General features: G+C 47.5%; 1 protein-coding gene across 4 annotated transcripts in view; it reads left to right on the top strand.

Annotated features, from left to right (window-relative positions):
* The window catches only part of LOC144499002 (low-density lipoprotein receptor-related protein 4-like), a 417145-nt gene that overhangs the window by 298708 nt on the left and 100485 nt on the right, over positions 1-17952 (top strand). For 2 of the 4 annotated variants that reach the window (XM_078221044.1, XM_078221043.1), the window contains exons 6-9: positions 2888-3016; positions 14684-14803; positions 14946-15071; positions 16326-16451. In XM_078221044.1, the coding sequence (XP_078077170.1) occupies positions 2888-3016; positions 14684-14803; positions 14946-15071; positions 16326-16451 (501 nt within the window). Of the gene's footprint in view, positions 1-2887; positions 3017-14683; positions 14804-14945; positions 15072-16322; positions 16452-17952 lie in introns of all 4 variants that reach the window. The other 2 variants (XM_078221042.1, XM_078221045.1) reach the window with 1 other exon arrangement.

Below are 17952 nucleotides of genomic sequence, written 5' to 3'. Positions count from 1 at the left end.
ATCAATATTGAGGTGTATAAATGAAGCAGAGCGAGGATTTCTTTCTCTCAGCTTCCAACCCCGACTGATGGCAAATATAAAATAACACAGAATCAGAGAAGATAGGAGCAGGAGGAGGCCATTTGGCCCTTCAAGTCTGCTCCGCCATTCATCACGATCATGGCTGATCATCCAACTCAATAGCCTAATCCTGCTTTTTCCCCATAACCTTTGATCCCATTCTCCCCAAGTGCTATATCCAGCCGCCTCTTGAATACATTCAATGTTTTGGCATCAGCTACTTCCTGTGGTAATGAATTCCACAGGCTCACCACTCTTTGGGTGAAGAAATGTCTCCTCATCTCCGTCCTAAATGGTCTACCCGAATCCTCAGACTGTGACCCCTGGTTCTGCACACTCCCACCATCGGGAACATCCTCCCTGCATCTACCCTGTCTAGTCCTGTTAGAATTTTATAAGTCTCTGTGAGTTCCCCCCTCATTTGTCTGAACTCCAGTGAAAACAATCCTAACCTAGTCAATCTCTCCTCATACATCAATCGAAGGAAGAGTTTTATCTCCCATCATCTTTTACAGATGTACCATAGAAAGCATTCTTTCTAGTTGTATCACAGCTTGGTCTGGCTCCTGCTCTGCCCAAGACTGCAAGGAACTACAAAAGGTCGTGAATGTAGCCCAATCCATCACTCAAACCAGCCTCCCATCCATTGACTCTGTCTACACTTCCCGCTGCCTCGACAAAACAGCCGGCATAATTAAGGACCCCACGCACCCCGGACATTCTCTCTTCCACCTTCTTCCATTGGGAAAAAGATACAAAAGTCTGAGGTCACGTACCAGCTGACTCAAGAACAGCTTCTTCCCTGATGCTGTCAGACTTTTGAATGGACCTACCTCGCATTAAGTTGATCTTTCTCTACACCCTAGCTATGACTGTAACACTACATTCTGCACTCTCTCCTTTCTTTCTCTATGAACGGTATGCTTTGGCTGTATAGCGCACAAGAAACAATACTTTTCACTGTGACAATAATAAATCAAATCAAAAAATCCATTTTGATGCAGATAAAACCTCAGCTACATTTCAAAAGGCATTTCATTAATTTGTCTAAATGAATGTCCTGTTGACCTGAAGGACTTTTATCACAAGATGCACATTAAGGGTTATTTTATCCTGCAGCCAGTATTAAGAGGTTTGATCACATTTTGTGCTCTGTTATATCCTCATTAACCTAATTTACAATGCATATCATCAGCCCGGCATTTTCCAGTTTGACAGAAAGCGAGGCGTGTTCTACCCGACAGTGCCCGGGGGTCAAGTGGACGGGTCTAAATGTGTCCTGAAAATCTGATTGGCTCTGAGGTGCCTGAATCTGTTTTGAGTTGAAGTATTGAAGAGATTGTCACAAAGGGTGCACTGAAATCAACTCGAGCGAGTGTCTCACGCACAGAGAAGTGTTAACATAAGACAATGACTGGAATGTGAACAAGTGTGCCAATTTACAGCTCTTGCAGAAGCATTCAGTGTCCATACGGCGCAGTGGCACAGTGGTTAGCACTGCTGCCTTGCAGTGCCAGGGATCCCGGTTCAATTCCAGCTTCGGCTGAGTGTCCGTGTGGAGCTTGCACATTCTCCCCGTGTTTTTCATTGAATCCTGACAGTGCAGAAGGAGGCCACTCGGCCCATCGAGCCTGCACCGACCACAATCCCACCCAGGCCCTATTCCCATAGCCCCATGCATTTACCCTGCTAGTCCCCCTGACACTAAGGGGCAATTTAGCATGGCCAATCCACCTAATCGTCCACCCCACATCTTTGGATTGTGGGAGGAGACCAGAGCACCCGGAGGAAACCCAAGCAGATACGGGGAGAACGTGCAAACTTCACACAGACAGTGACCCAAGCCGGGAATTGAATCCGGGTCCCTGGCGCTGTGAGGCAGCAGTGCTAACCACCGTGCCGCCCGCGTTTGCGTGGGTTTCCTCTGGTTTCGTCCCACATTCCAAAGATGTGCAGCTTAGGTGGATTGGCCATGCTAAATTGCCCCTTAATTTCCCAAGATGTATAGGTTAGGGGGAATAGTGGGGTAAATGTGCATGGTGACGGGGATGGGAGGGTCTGGATAAGATGCCCTGTCAGAGAATCAGTGCGGACCTGATGGCCCGAATGGCCTCCTTCTGCACTGTAGGGATTCTATGGTCTATTTGTGCCAGTTGATGGCTGAATTCTATGGTATATCACGTCACTAAGCTGGAGAAGTGGTTTCTCGGTGGCATGGCTGATTTTGCTTCACTCTGTTTTCACTCACTAGTTCCTAACCTCAGCAGAATTCCAGTTGCATCCAATTCATTTATTTTCAAATCCTCCATTAAGAATGCAGGGCAAAACTAGCGCTGGTTAACCTTTCGAGAGCCAGTACGGAAGGAGCGTTGCCAGGATGAGGTCCTGAAACCAATCCAATAATACAGTTAGCACTGCCTCCACATAGCGTCAGCCCTGTGCAGGCCTGACTGAGTGCAGTCATCAAGGGACGGGGAAATCAGACTGACCGGCTGGACTGTCCAAGGCACACATTGTCCTAACCTGGAAATATATCGCTGTCGCTGGGTCCAAATTCTAGAACTCTCTGCCCAACAGCACTGTGGGTGGCCCCTGCATCTCCGGGACCGCAGCGGTTCAAGATGGCAGCTCACCACCATCTCCTTAGGGATGGGCAGTAAAATGCTGGACGATGCCCACATCCCATGAAGAATAAAAAAGCTCATAAAATTCTAGAATGATCTGAAAAACAGGACCGGGCGCTTTGACCGCGAGGCGCAGTAATTTCCCCAAATAATATTGTACCTAATTAAGACTGTCTTTAATATTGTTTTCAATGTTCTTTCAGCTGCTGATGTTCCTATTACCAACTGCAGTGTGGAGGAGTTTCAATGCGCTTATGGCCGTTGCATTCTTGACATTTACCATTGCGACGGAGATGATGATTGTGGAGACTGGTCTGATGAATCAGACTGCGGTGAGTGGCTTCGATCTTATTATCGGGAGATTAAACTCAAGTCAGAAAAGCAATGTTGACCTGATGATCTGCAACTTGAGGATATGTGAGACTCTTTCGAGTCTCACTAACTGTGGGACAGTTTACACAATTTAATTTACAATTTACACCTGGCGAGTTCAGTGGGATCTGGTGCAGAGTGGACTATACTGTCAGCCTTGATCCCACCTGGTAAACATTGTGCTGTACGGTTTCCAGGTGCAGCTTATGAGATATTTATGGATTAATAGCCGTCTGTTTGGTGAACCTGTACCTCACCCCAAAATGAAAGCAGCATGCTTGCACAGCCCCTGTGCTGCAGGTTTAAAGTTTCACTTGCTCTGATGCTCAGAGCTTTTGACACATCATTGGTCTTTAATTTGATTTGATTTGATTTATTATTGTCACATGGATTAGCATACAGTGAAAATTATTGTTTCCTGCGCACTCTTCAGACAAAGCATACCATTCATAGGGAAGGAAATGAGAGAGTAGAGAATGTAGTATTACAGTCAAAGCTGGGGTGTAGAGAAAGATCAGCTCAGTGCGAGGTAGGTCCAATCAAAGGTGTGATGGCAGCAGAGAAGAAGCTGTTCTTGAGTCGGTTGGTACGTGTCCTCAGACTTTTGTATCTTTTTCCCGAAGGGAGAAGGTGGAAGAGAGAATGTCCGGGGTGCGTGGGGTCCTTAATTATGCTGGCTGCTTTACCGAGGCAGCGGGAAGTGTAGACAGAGTCAATGGATGGGAGGCTGGTTTCGTTCCCCTTTGTGACACTCCATTCCTGCGTTTTGTCCACAAACAACACGTTACTTAAATGTTGCAAATTACTCTCTCACAGTCCCAAGGTTAGGGGCTGAAGAAATGCGCTGTGAGCTATAATTTTAAGTAGAAACAGATCATGTATTTGTGATGTATCTGGACAAGGACTGTTCTAATGTTTCTGATGGTAAATAGAATTCCACTTCCCGACAAAATGCACAAGGCAAAAATTTCGATTTGTACAAGATTCTCCAAAGCGCTTCCAAACGATAGTTAGCCCTTTCTATTCTGAACGGAAATTCCTGTCAGAACTATCGGATGCCATTATTTTAAGTTGAAGTTTATTTATTAGTGTCACATTAACACTGCAATGAAGTTACTGTGAAAAACCCCTACACCGGGATTTTATGACATCGCTTGGACGAGGCTTGTAAAATCCCGCCCGAGGCCAACAGAGAATTCTGTTCGGGCGAACCGCGCCCGCCTCGGTACTAGGGCGGGCCAGGCAGTAAAATTCCAGCCCCGAGTCGCCACACTCCGGCGCCTGTCCGGGTACACTGAGGGAGAATTTAGCACGGCCAATGCACCCTAACCAGCACGTCTTTCGGACTGTGGGAGGAAACCGGAGGACCCGGAGGAAACTGACGCAGACACGGGGAGAACGTGCAGACTCTGCACAGACAGTGACCCAAGCCGGGAATCGAACCATGGCACTGTGAGACAGCAATGTTAATCACTGTGTTTATGCTGTAACAATTAAGATAGTCTCTCTGAAGTGGTAGGAATTCACTTTCAAAACATGCTATTCACACGCAGAATCATAATTATCTTTCTTTATAATGCTGTAACTTCCTTCCCCTTTATCCTCTGAAGTTCTGCCTCTTCATTCCGGTATATCTGTCACTCTCTTGATTTGATTTGATTTGATTTATTATTGTCACATGTATTAACATACAGTGAAAAGTATTGTTTCTTGCTCGCTATACAGACAAAGCATACCATTCATAGAGAAGGAAAGGAGAGTGTGCAGAATGTAGTGTTACAGTCATAGCTAGGGTGTAGAGAAAGATCAACTTAATGCGAGGTAAGTCCATTCAAAAGTCTGACAGCAGCAGGGAAGAAGCTGTTCTTGAGTCGGTTGGTACGTGACCTCAGATTTTTGTATCTTTTTCCCAACGGAAGAAGGTGGAAGAGAGAATGTCCGGGGTGTGTGGGGTCCTTGATTATGCTGGCTGCTTTGCCGAGGCAGCGGGAAGTGTAGACAGAGTCAATGGATGGGAGGCTGGTTTGCGTGATGGATTGGGCTACATTCACGACCTTGTGTAGCTTCTTGCAGTCTTGGGCAGAGCAGGAGCCATATCAAGCTGTGATACAACCACAGCTTTGATCAGAAGGGTTAGGTAACGGAATCAGAGAACCAGCGGTGCCAGTCTGCCAGTGCAGACGGGGGGAGACTCTTTCAGAGTCTGGAGGCTATTGAAGCAGACAGGAAGGCTGTTTGATGGGCAGGTGTTTCTTGATGAAATCTGCTCCCAGAAGAGTTTTGAGAAAGGTTGTGCCCTGAGCAGTGAGAATCACCCCTAGCCTCAGTATAGCTGCTGGCTGTGTTTGAGGAAAAGGCTACAATCCCTCAGGTGAAGGACTAATCGGGGTTGATTCTACAGACCGGGCTGTGCTTACCCGGGGTTGGAGTGTTTATCTCTATCGCTGTTCTGCACTCAATCATAGAATAAGCTCTTTTGCCAGGTTAATAAAACACGATTGTCTTCGATTTCGAAGCTTTGAGGATATCCTTTTATCATAGAATCCCTACAGTGCAGAAGGAGACCATTCGGCTCATTCAGTCTGCACCGTTAACAATCCCACCCAGGCCCTATCCCCGTAACCCCATGCATTTACCCGAGCTAGTCCCCCTGGCACTAAGGGGCCATTTAGCGCGGCCAATCCACCTAACCCACACAACTTTCGGACTGTGGGAGGAAACTGGAGCACCCGGAGGAAACCCACGCAGACATGGGGAGTACGTGCAAACTCCACAGAGACAGTCAGCTGAGGCTGGAATTGAACCCGGGTCCCTGGTGCTGTGAGGCAGCAGTGCCAACCACTGTGCCACCGTGCAGGATGTGGGTATCGCTGGCTGGGCCCAGCATTTACTGCCCATCCTTTCCAGCCCTAAATTTCAGGAAGATAGTTGAGAGTCAGCGACACTGTTGTGGGTCTGAAATCACTGTTTTCCATGTTCCGAGTGCTGGATGAGAAGACATTCAGTTCGTAGAATTTGACAACAAGAACTGGTGAATAATTACAGGACAGATAAATATGCATAAACATTCGATTAGTTATCATCTATGTCTGGGACACGCGTCCATCTGTCGAAGGAGTCAGTAAATGGGATTGAAATTGTTGATTGAAGTAGCAGCCCCTTTATTGTGGGGACATGATCAATATCCATAAAAATAACCGCTCATAGTTAAATGATAGCGTTTGGATTTTATGATTCAATTGGAGATGTGAAAAGTGACAGTTTATTCCGCTTGGTGTGATTTATATCTGACTAAACGCAGTCACTTACTGTTTCTCCATCGTAAGGGTCATAGCAAACTGAAACATTCAGTAGCTGTTTAAAATTGAAGTGTTGAATTGGGTAATTTTGTTGGAGCGATTTCAGTGAGAGACTGTGGTTAGTAATATAATCCTGCAGTCATGTTTTCTAAGCTGCACCGATCACAGGAACAAGAAGGAAACAAGTAATTCGAAACCCTCCTGCCCAGACATTTTGAGGCAACTATCAACTAATAAAAACTGTCTTCTACATGTGGCCAACAAATGGGAAAAGCAGGTTCCAAATTTTATTACATGTTCCTGTCCAGTATATTCATAGCTCACAAATGTTTGTAAGCTATGATGGCGTCTCTCTCTCTGAAATGGTGTGCATTCACTTTCAAAGCCTGTTAGGCACACCGACACGAATAACTTTCCTTCCTCTATATATGGCATAATTTTATCTTTTGTCACCCTAGGTGGTTATGAGTGTTCCTTCAGAGTGCGGGCGTTTTAGTTGGCCCCAAGAGTTTTTTTATTCATTTAAGTTTAAACGTATTTATTATTGTCACAAACAGGCTTATTAACACCGCAATGAAGTTACTGTGAAAATCCCCCTAGTCGCCCACACTCTGGTGCCTGTTCGGGTACACTGAAGGAGAATTTAGCACGGTCAATGCACCCTAACCAGCACGTCTTTCGGACTGTGGGAGGAAACCGGAGCACCCGGAGGAAACCCACGCAGACATGGGGAGAACATGCAGACTCCACACAGACAGTGACCCAAGATGGGAATCGAACTCAGGTCCCTGGCACTGTGGGGCAGCAGTGCTGACCACTGTGCCACCGTGCAGGACCTGGGCGTCGCTGGCTGGGCCCAGCATTTATTGCCCATCCCTAACTGCCCTCCATTTCAGAGGGTATTTGAGAGTCAGCCACGTTGCTGTGGGTCTGGAATCACATGTAGGCCAGACCAGGTAAGGACAGCAGACTTCCTTCCCTAAAGGGACATTAGTGAACCAGATGGGTTTTTCCGACAATCGACAATGGTTTCATGGTCATCAGTAGATTCTTAATTCCAGATTTTTTATTGAATTCAAATTTCACCATCCGCCGTGGTGGCATTCGAACCCGGATCCCCAGAATTTATCTGGAGTCTCTGGATTATTAATCCAGTGACAATACCACAACACCACTGCACCACCACCACCCCCCCCCCCCCTCCCCCACCCCCCTCACCCCCATACAATCTTCACCCTCCATGCCTTCTGCAAGATGCAGATTTAGATGTCAGATCTTCTGCTGGATTTAATGGCCTCACTCGACCCGAGACCAGGAAATCCCACCCGAGACAGTAAATGATAAAACCCTCAGGAGTATTGACAGGCAGCGAGATCTGGGTGCAAATGAACACCAATCACTGAAAGTGGCAATGCAGGTGTATAAGGTAGTCAAGAAGGCATATGGCATGCTTGCCTTCATCAGTCGGGGCATTGGCAGGTCGTGCTGCCGCTGTACAGAACCGTAGTTAGGCCTCATTTGGAATATTGTGTACAATTCTGGGAGCCACACTACCAGAAGGATGTGGATGCTTTGGAGAGGGTACAGAAGAGGTTTACCAGGATATTGCCTGGTCTGGAGGGTATTAGATATGAGGAGAGGTTGGATAAACTTGGTTTGTTCTCACTAGAACGATGGAGTTGAGGGGTGACCTGATAGGGGTTTACAAGATTATGAGTGACATGGACAGAGTGGATAGTCAGATGCTCTTTCCTAGGGTAGAAAAGTCAAGTACTGGGGGACATAGGTTTAAGGTGCGTGGGGAAAAGTTTAGAGGAGATGTGCGAGGCAAGTTTTTTACACAGAGGGTGGTGAATGTCTGGAACGCGCTGCCCGGGGAGGCGGTGGGAGCAGGTACGATAACGGCATTTAAGGGGCAACTAGACGAACACATGAATAGGATGGGAATGGAAGGATACGGATTCTGTATGTGCGGATAGTTTTAGTTGAGGCAGGCATCATGATCAGCACAGGCTTGGAGGGCCGAACGGCCCGTTCCTGTGCTGTATTTTTCTTTGTTCTTTGAGATCAACTTCCCTTTCCATTGTCTGCCACTCGCCCGCTCCGATTCCCGTTGTGGGGCTGGGCAGTGGAATTCTGGCAATTTCCTCAGGTAAACTCTGGCAGGTATTTTCACGGTGGGTTTGACACGGGAGTGAAAGCTCACCGTCTGGCCACGTGCACCAACCATGCTGCGCAGTGGCTCCAGACTCAGATCCCCCTCAGTGCTGCAGTCACAGAGAAGCAACGATGTCCCCTCCTGTGGCTGTATTGAATGAATCTGGCCATAACTCCCCTGATGCAGCAGAGTGCTGCTATTTTTAAAAGGGAAACTGTCCCTTCCTGTCTTCCGAGGAAAGCACATATTTTGTTCCCAGTAAAAATTTCCTCTCTGCGTCAGATGTTGCACATCCGTCCCACAAGTGATTGAGCAGAATGATACTTGACCGCAGTAGCTGCATATTTCTCGATGTGGAGTTGCTGGCATTGGACTGGGGTGGGCACAGTAAGAAGTCTCACAACACCAGGTTAAAGTCCAACAGGTTTATTTGGTAGCACGAGCTTTCGGAGTGCTGCTCCTTCATCAGGTGAGTGCCTAAGGCTCGTGATACCAAATAAACCTGTTGGACTTTAACCTGGTGTTGTGAGACTTCTTACTGTGCATATTTTTCAGCAGCAACGTAAGATATAAGTGCAGACAAGACTCTGACAGCATTTTTGTTGATCTTACAGTTTATAAAAGTAAGCAACATTGTGTATGTATTAAAAAGCAGAAAAGGATTAGGATTATCTTATGAGCGGTGATACAGCCTTAGCATTTGATTCTGTCCGTCTCTCCTTGATCTTTGTTCTCAAGAGATTTGATCCCCTCAATTGCGTTCCCAGCTTCCAGCCCATTCGTCTCCATCCCTCGATATAAATAGAAGTACATCGCACGTTTAGAGATTTCACTCAGTTTTATACTCCGGCTGTAGGCTGCTTTGAGGTTTGGCGACGGGAAACATCTTTATTTCATAGCTGCCTGAAGCATTTCCATGTGCCTAACGGCTTAATTGTTCACAACTATAATTAAACTGCGGGATAATAAATGTGTAGAAGAGGAATGTCACAAGGACAAGCACTGCCAGAGTGATGGAGTCACATTTCACTGAGAAAGAAATACCACAGAATGGTCACAGCAGTGAAGGATTGTGTCCGCACTGGCTCTCCCAGTGACTAATTCACCTAGTTCCCTGCCCGCCTTCTTTAAGTTTAGTTTATTTATTAGTGTCACAAGTAGGCTTGCATTAACACTGCAATGAAGTTACTGTGAAAATCCCCTAGTCGCAACACTCCGGCGCCTGTTCGGGTACACTGAGGGAGAATTTAGCATGGCCAATGCACCTAACCAGCCCCCCTTTTGGACTGTGGAAGGAAACCGGAGCACCCGGAGGAAACCCACGCAGAGACGGGGAGAATGTGCACAGACAGTGACGCAAGCCGGGAATCGAACCTGGATCCCTGGCGCTGTGAGGCAGCAGTGCTAACCACTGTGCCACCGTGCTGCCCAATTCTCCTCGCAACCGTGCACATTCTTCCTTTTCAGATAACAATCCAATTTCCTCTTGAATGCCCCAGTTGACCCTGCCTCCGGTACACGCCTACACAGCACATTCCACATCCTAACCACTCGCTGTGTGAAAAACATCACCGTTGCTTCTTTCGCCAGTTCTGTGCCCTCTTGATCATTCTACCAGTGGGAACAATTTTTTTTACAATCATCTCTGCACAGATCTCTGCTGATTCAGAATACCTCTCTCAGATTTCCTCTCTTCTCCAAGGAGAACAGCCCCAACTTCTTCGATCTATCCATCTACACCATCCCCAAAGGTTTGGCAAATACCCGCAGGTCACCCTTACTTGTGTAATAAGCCATCCTGCCCTCTGTGGGAAATATCAAAAGAATTCAGATGGTGGCATTTCTGGGGTGAAGGGTTTATCTTCTGAGGACAGGTTGGACAGTTTGGGCCTCTCTCCATTGGGGTTTAGGAGAATGAGAGGTGATCTTATTGAAACGAATAGCATTCTGAGGGGAATTGACATAGAATCCTCCAGTGCAGAAAGAGGCCATTTGGCCCATCGAATCTGCACCATCAACAATCCCACCCAGACCCTATTCCCTAACCCTAACCCCACATATTTACCCTGCTAGCCCCCCTGACACTAAGGGCAATTTATCATGGCCAATCTACCTAACCTGCACATCTTCGGACTGTGGAAGGAAACCGGAGCACCCGGAGGAAACCCAGGCAGACACGGGGAGAATGTGTAAACCCCAGAGTGGGTGCTAAGAGGATGTTGGGGGAAACACTAAAAAGTTTAAGAATAATGGGTCTCCCACTTCAGACGGAGATAAGGAGGAAATAATTCTCTCAGAGGGTCGTTATTCTGTGGAATTCTCTTCCCCAGACGCAGAGGAGGCTGAGTCATTGAATATATTCAAGACTGAGGTCGAGATATTCTTGACTAATGAGGGAGTCAAAGGCTAGCGGGGTGTACGGGATAGTAGAGTTGAGGTCACAATCAGATCAGCCGTGATCTTATCAAATGGTGGAGCAGGCTCGAAGGGCCGAATGGCCTCCTCCTCCTCCCAATTTGTAAGTGTCAAATTATATCTCTCATTCCAAAAAGAGGTGACATTAATGAGAGTGCCTGTACAGAGTCTGGGTGTTTCTCTGTGGCGCTGGGAATTCACTGTGTTGGCCAGGGAAACGGCTCCGTTTTCAGCCATGGTTTAGGTTGTTTGTTCTGACATGGACGTTCTTCTTTGATAGAGATAGGATATAGAACCATCCAGAAATAAACCTGGAGACTGATGAGGTGCAATGGGGGCTTTGAGTAAATGATTGTGAGTGCTGCAATGGAAGAGAAATTCTACCTTTGAGAAGCTGTAATTGTGAACTTCCTGCTGGTGAGCACAGACCGAGTGCTTTCAGTGATATTTACGCACGGCCACTGAGATCGGCTCTGAGGAGGCTCTTAAAGGCAAAGGAGGAAATGGAAAGCAGGATAATTTATGGAGTGTTACAGCGAGTACAAACAAGATTGGCACTGGGGAGAATCGAGAGAGGGAAATGCCGAGAAGCTGGATAGGTGCCCTGAAGGCTGGAGTGGCACGGTGGCACAGTGGTTAGCACAGCTGTCTCACAGCGCCAGGGACCCGGGTTCGATTCCCGGCTTGGGTCACTGTCTGTGCGGAGTCTGCACGTTCTCCCCATGTCTGCGTGGGTTTCCTCCAGATGCTCCGGTTTCCTCCCACAGTCCGAAAGACGTGCTGGTTAGGGTGCATTGCCCGTGCTAAATTCTTCCTCAGTGTACCCGAACAGGTGCCGGAGTGTGACGACTCGGGGATTTTCACAGTGACTTCATTGCAGTGTTAATGTAAGTCTACTTGGGACACTAATGAATAAAGTTAAACTTAAACTATATATGCAGGTCATTGGCTGGGCTACAGGGCTGGTGGAAATAGGAGAAGTGGAAATATTCACACGTGAGATCAAAGATTTTGAGTTTGGTGTGATAAGAGCGAGTGAGGTGGTGGAGATTGCTGGGAAGTTTAATGAGATGGAGGACAGGGATTTGAGCAGATAGAATTTGTGCAACTTGGTATTTGAGGGAGTTGCCAAGCTCGGGTCTTTGTGGAACTCAGTGAGTGGATGAGGATTTTGGTGGCAGTGTGGTCAGGTGGTGAAGGGCAATGACTGTAGAGACGGGAGAAGCCGGTTTTACTCATAGACGGGGGATTAGAGTCTTCATTCAGATTGAAGAAGATACTGAGATTGCAAACGCATTGCGCGGTCTTCACTCATAACTCAATGGGTGCTGCAGTCACGGGAAAAGCCTCGATGGCTTTGGACAGAGCTGAGTGGGCAAGATTTATATTCACAATATTCAGCTGGAAAAGATACTGCAAAAGAAACATAGAAACCAGAAGCAGGAGGAGGCCATTCGGCCCTTCGAGCCTGCTCTGTCATTCATCTTCATCATGGCTGATTATCGAATGCAATATCTGATCCCCCTGCCCCCCCATATCCCTCGATCCCTTTAGCCCCAAGAGCGATACCTAACTTCTTCTTGAGATCACACAATGTTTTGGCCTCAACTACTTTCTGTGGTAGTGAATTCCACACATTCACCACCCTCTGGGTGAAGAAATTTCTCCTCACCTCAGTCCTAAAAGGTTTACCCCTTATCCTCAAACTATGACCCCCAAGCTCTGACAAAGGGTCATCCAGACTCGAAACATTGGCTCTATTCTCTCCCCACAGATGCTGTCAGACCCACTGAGATTTTCCAGCATTTTCTGTTTTTGTGACCTCTAGTTCTGGACTCCCCACCATCAAGAAATTTCTTTCTGAATCTACCCTGTCTAATCCTGTTAGGATTTTATAAGTTTCTGTGAAATCCCCTCTCACTCTTCTAAACTCCAGTGAATATAATCCTAACCAATTTAGTCTCTCCTCATATGACAGACTTGCCATCCCAGGAATCAGCCTGGTAAACTTTCACTGTACTTCCTCTATAGCAAGGACATCCTTCCTCAGGTAGGGCACCGAAACTGCACACAATACTCGATTTTAGTTGGCAATCTGACAGGACAGAGAGAACCATGGAATTGAAGATGGAGATAGAGATTAAACTGTTTTTTGCCCAGATAGCATTAACTTTCTGATTCACTTCTGAAGGTTAATGCTGTTTCTGGGTAATCCCTCTGAAGTGCAGGCTAGTGAGGTTCGTGGTGGATCCTGGGAACACTGGGGAGGTTTTGTTTACTTGCTTTGTTCCTTCAGAAACCACCTTTTTCCCTTCAGGGGATAGTGCAGAGATTTTGGAAGGATTAGCAGGATTATCATTACCACATCATGAACACTTGTGCCCAACAAGGCCTGGAACGGCACTGTGGCACAGTGGTTAGCGCTGCTGCCTCACAGTGCCAGGGAGCTGGGTTCGATTCCCAGCTTGGGTCACTGTCTGTGCGGAGTCTGCACGTTCTCCCCATGTCTGCGTGGGTTTCCTCCGGGTGCTCCGGTTTCCTCCCACAGTCTGAAAGACATGCTGGTTAGGGTGCATTGGCCATGCTAAATTCTCCCTCAGTGTTACCCAAACAGACACCAGAGTGTGGCGACTAGGGGATTTTCACAGTAACTTCATTGCAGTGTTAATGTGAGCATACTTGCAAATAAACTTCCACAATCTGGAGAATTTCAAATGTGGTTAATTAGACTTTGTTCGAATGCCTGGGTGGAAAGGATTTTTAATACCAGCCTTTGTTTAGTCACGATCTTTAGCGAGTTGGTGTGTTTTGAGATGCGTGCTGTGCAGTAAGTCGAAATGGAGCAACATTAGTTTGTGCAACTTAACCCATTTCAATTGTTGAAGGTAGCTCGCTGGGAGCCTCTAGTGGCCGAGTCACAGAAAGGCAGCAGCATGTGCCAGCGAGAGACTTCACAATCACCAAATATTTCTCAGCACTCGAGATTACAAACTTTTGACTTTTTGCACTTAACAGATTATCAGATTTTAATCTCCCAGAAAAGCTTCATAAAATTATTCCCTTTTATAGAAATGTTACTGTTTTTGGGAGGGATTCCAATAAAAATTCCCCCACAGGGTTGGTCGTTCGCAAACATCCGGTGGGATTTTCCAGCCGCGCTCACCCTGAAACGGGAAAAACCCGCCCGAGGTCAATGGACCTTTCCAGGGTCCGCCCCTGGCGATTCCCATGGCGGGCAGGACGGTAAAATTCGCCCCAGTGAGTTTGTGGGCAGCACGGTGGCACAGTGGTTAGCACTGCTGCCTGTGAGCGCCAGGGACCCGGGTTCGATTCCTGGCCTCACACGGTATGCATGTGTGTGTGTGCTGTGTATGCATGCGTGTGTCTATGTATGTGTGGTGCGTGTGTGTGTGTGTGTATGTGTGGTGTGTGTGTCTGGTTTGAGTGTGTGTCTGAGGTGAGTGTGTCTGTGTGGAGTCTGCACATTTTCCCCGTGTCTGCGTGGGTTTTCTCCGGGTGCTCCGGTTTCCTCCCACAGTCCAAAAGACGTGCGCGTCAGGTGGACTGTCCAGTCTAAAATGCTCCTTAGTGTCAGGGGGACTAGCTAGGGTAAATGCATGGGGTTATGGGGATAGGGCCTGGGTGGGATTGTTGGTGCAGGCTTGATGGGCAGAATGGCCTCCTTTTGCATGGTAGGGATTCTAAAACGGAAGCTCTGACCGTTGTCCACGCACTAATTTAGTTTTCCTCTGCAGCATCCCATCACCCGTGTCGCTCGGGTGAGTTTCTGTGTAACAGTGGGCTTTGTATCAACTCTGGCTGGAGATGCGACGGAGACTTTGATTGTGATGACCAGTCCGATGAAAAGAATTGCAGTGAGTTTTTTATCTTAAACCACATTCCTCAAACAAAAAAGCACAAATATTCTGGGATACAATTGGCATCAAACATCACAGTTTCAATTACTGGATCATCAGAGGAAAGATATAAAAAATACTCTGCTTTATCCTTACCCAGCTGCCTCACAATGCACTAGCGACCAGTTCCGCTGCAAGTCAGGCCGCTGTGTCCGGTTGTCGTGGCGATGTGACGGAGAGGACGATTGTTCCGATAACAGTGATGAAGATGACTGCGAGAAAGCAGGTGACAGCGGGGATTGTTAAATAGCATTGCTGTTTGATATAGAATCATGTGGAGCAGGAAGAGGCCATCCGGTCCATCGAGTCTGCACCAACTCTCCGAAAGAGCATCTTATCCAGACCCTCCTCTCTGCCCCATCCCCATCACCTCACACATTCACTACGGCCAATCCACCCAACCTGAACATCTTTGGATTGTGGGAGGAAACTGGAGCACCCGGAGGAAACCACACAGACACGGGGAGAACACGCACACACACACACAGCACACATATGCACGCATACAGACACACACATGCACAGACACACACAGATTCACATACACTCACATACACACACGCATAGACACACACACACACTTACACACACACGCACACATTCAGCACATGCTCACACACTCACACCAGACACATGCACACACCACACATACATGCATTCACACACACACACTACACACGCATACAGACACACTCACACCAGACACACACACAGACACACACACTCACACCAGACACACACACAGACGCACATACAGACACACACATACACTCACACACAGACACGCACACACACATGTGCGATCAGTACTGTGATTCATATAAGTAAGATCTGTGACAGTCACATTAATTCACGTGAACTTGGTTGTTTTAATACATCAGTATTATCATTTTACCCAATCCATGGCAGCATCACACTTTGGCAGCACAGATTCGGGGCAAGTGATGTGGATGATTTTTTATTCTTTCACGGGATGTGGGCGTCGCTGGCAGGGCCAACATTTATTGCCCATCCCTAATTGCCCTGGAACTGAACATTTATTTCAGAGGGCATTTGAGAGTCAACCACATTGCTGTGGCTCTGGAGTCACATGTAGGCCAGACCGGGTAAGGATGGCAGATTTCCTTTCCTAAAGGACATTAGTGAACCAGATGGGTTTTTATAACAATTGATGATAGTTGTCATGGTCACTATTACTGAAACTAGCTACATATTCCAGATTTATTAATTGAATTTAAATTTCATCCGCTGCCACGCTGGGATTTGAACCATGTTCTCAGGGCATCAGCCTGGGCCTCTGAATTGCTAGTCCAGTGAAATTACCACTACACTGTCCATCTCCCAATTTCAGGGAAAGAAAATGATGCCCGGTGCTTCCTGATTTTCCGTTAGGCAACAGCGTTGGATAAACCTCCCTGTCCATGTGTAGACTCAAGACAGGTTGCTCCAGAGATGTTAACTCTCCTTTGCTCTCCAGCAGAACAGCCTCACTGTGCTCCCGATCAGTTCACATGTGGTACTGGGCGATGCATTGGGCAACGGAAAGTGTGCAATGGTGCCAAGGATTGCCAAGATGGCAGTGACGAAATCCCACATCAGAACTGCCGTAAGTCTGAGCGTCATCAGAAGCGTGGCGTGATGACGCATTTCATGAAATTAATTTTTGTGTGGAGTCAGTGGCTGGGATTTTCCATGGGACTTGCCGTGGGAGAATCAGCAGCCTAGACAAAAGTCCATTGATTTTTGGGAAGGCCAGATGATCTCGGCAATGGGCGGTGTCAGAAAATCCTATCGGATGTCTGATCTTCCATAGCGTCAACTCTCATTATCCAACGTGTTAATGGCAGGATTCTGTTATCAACAGAAAGTGACAGAGAAACGGTTGTGTTTTGCTCAGCTAAGTATTTGGTTGGTGTTTCTTTTTGATAAGGTGCTTCTGTTTTCAGTTTGGTCCCACACGCCGTGCCGTGTGGAAGGAGCCAAACAGCCCCAGCCAGTCAGCTGCCAGGTGATTAGTGATCAGGAAAGCTCGGCTAAGGCTGAGATTCTCAACTCCTTGTGAAGCAGATTCGCACATCTCCTCTTAGCCTGAAGACAATTGGAAGGAGAGGATTGGCAGCGATGTGAGCCCTCTGAGACCATAAGGTACAGGAAGAAGTCTCACAACGCAAGATTAAAGTCCAACAGGCTTATTTGGAATCATGAGAGTCACCTGATGAAGGAGCAGCACTCTGAAAGCTCGTGATTCCAAATAAACCTGTTGGACTTTAACCTGGTGTTGTGAGACTTCTTACTGTGTTCACCCCAGTCCAACGCTGGCATCACAACATCATCAGATATAGGAGCAGAATTAGACCATTCGGCCCATCGTGTCTGCTCCGCCATTCAGTCATGGCTGATATGATTCTCTTCCCCATTCTCCTGCCCTGTCTCTGTAACCCCTGATCCCCTCATTGATCAAGAACCTATCTATCTCTGTCTGAAAGACACTCAATGACCTGGCTACACAATGTGGAGATGCCGGCGTTGGACTGGGGTAAACACAATAAGAAGTTTAACAACACCAGGTTAAAGTCCAACAGGTTTATTTGGTAGCAAAAGCCATGTGGCTTTTGCTACCAAATAAACCTGTTGGACTTTAACCTGGTGTTGTTAAACTTCTTACTGGCTACACAAGACAGGGCAGCAGCACGTCAACCCTCTTTTGACAGCACTTTCCTTGGTGTGGGGCGTTGGTCACATTCTAACAAAATGGCAGGATGACAGCACTCCCTCCTGATGGGGGACACTGTAGTTCACACAGGGTCTAATCCTCCGAACCCTAACCCTAACGGAATGGCTATTGATAAGGTGCACCTTATCAAAAATGAAATGCATTGCGACACATCCCCCCCCCTTCCCGGGCATTGCGACACCCCCCCCCCCCCCCTGCATTGCGACACCCATCCCCCCCGCCCCACCCGGCAGTGTGACACACCCTCTCCCCCCCCCCCCCCTCCCCCCCCTCAACCTGGCATTGCGACACGCTCCTCATCACCACGCCCCCCTCCCCCCCGGCATTGCGACACACCCCTCACCCCCCACCCTGCTCCTCGCCAGGGCTCCCC

This window comes from Mustelus asterias, chromosome 9, assembly GCF_964213995.1.
Source record: "Mustelus asterias chromosome 9, sMusAst1.hap1.1, whole genome shotgun sequence".
Taxonomy (NCBI): domain Eukaryota; kingdom Metazoa; phylum Chordata; class Chondrichthyes; order Carcharhiniformes; family Triakidae; genus Mustelus; species Mustelus asterias.
Note: the sequence above shows the minus strand (reverse complement) of the source record. Positions and strands in the feature narration are given on the sequence as shown.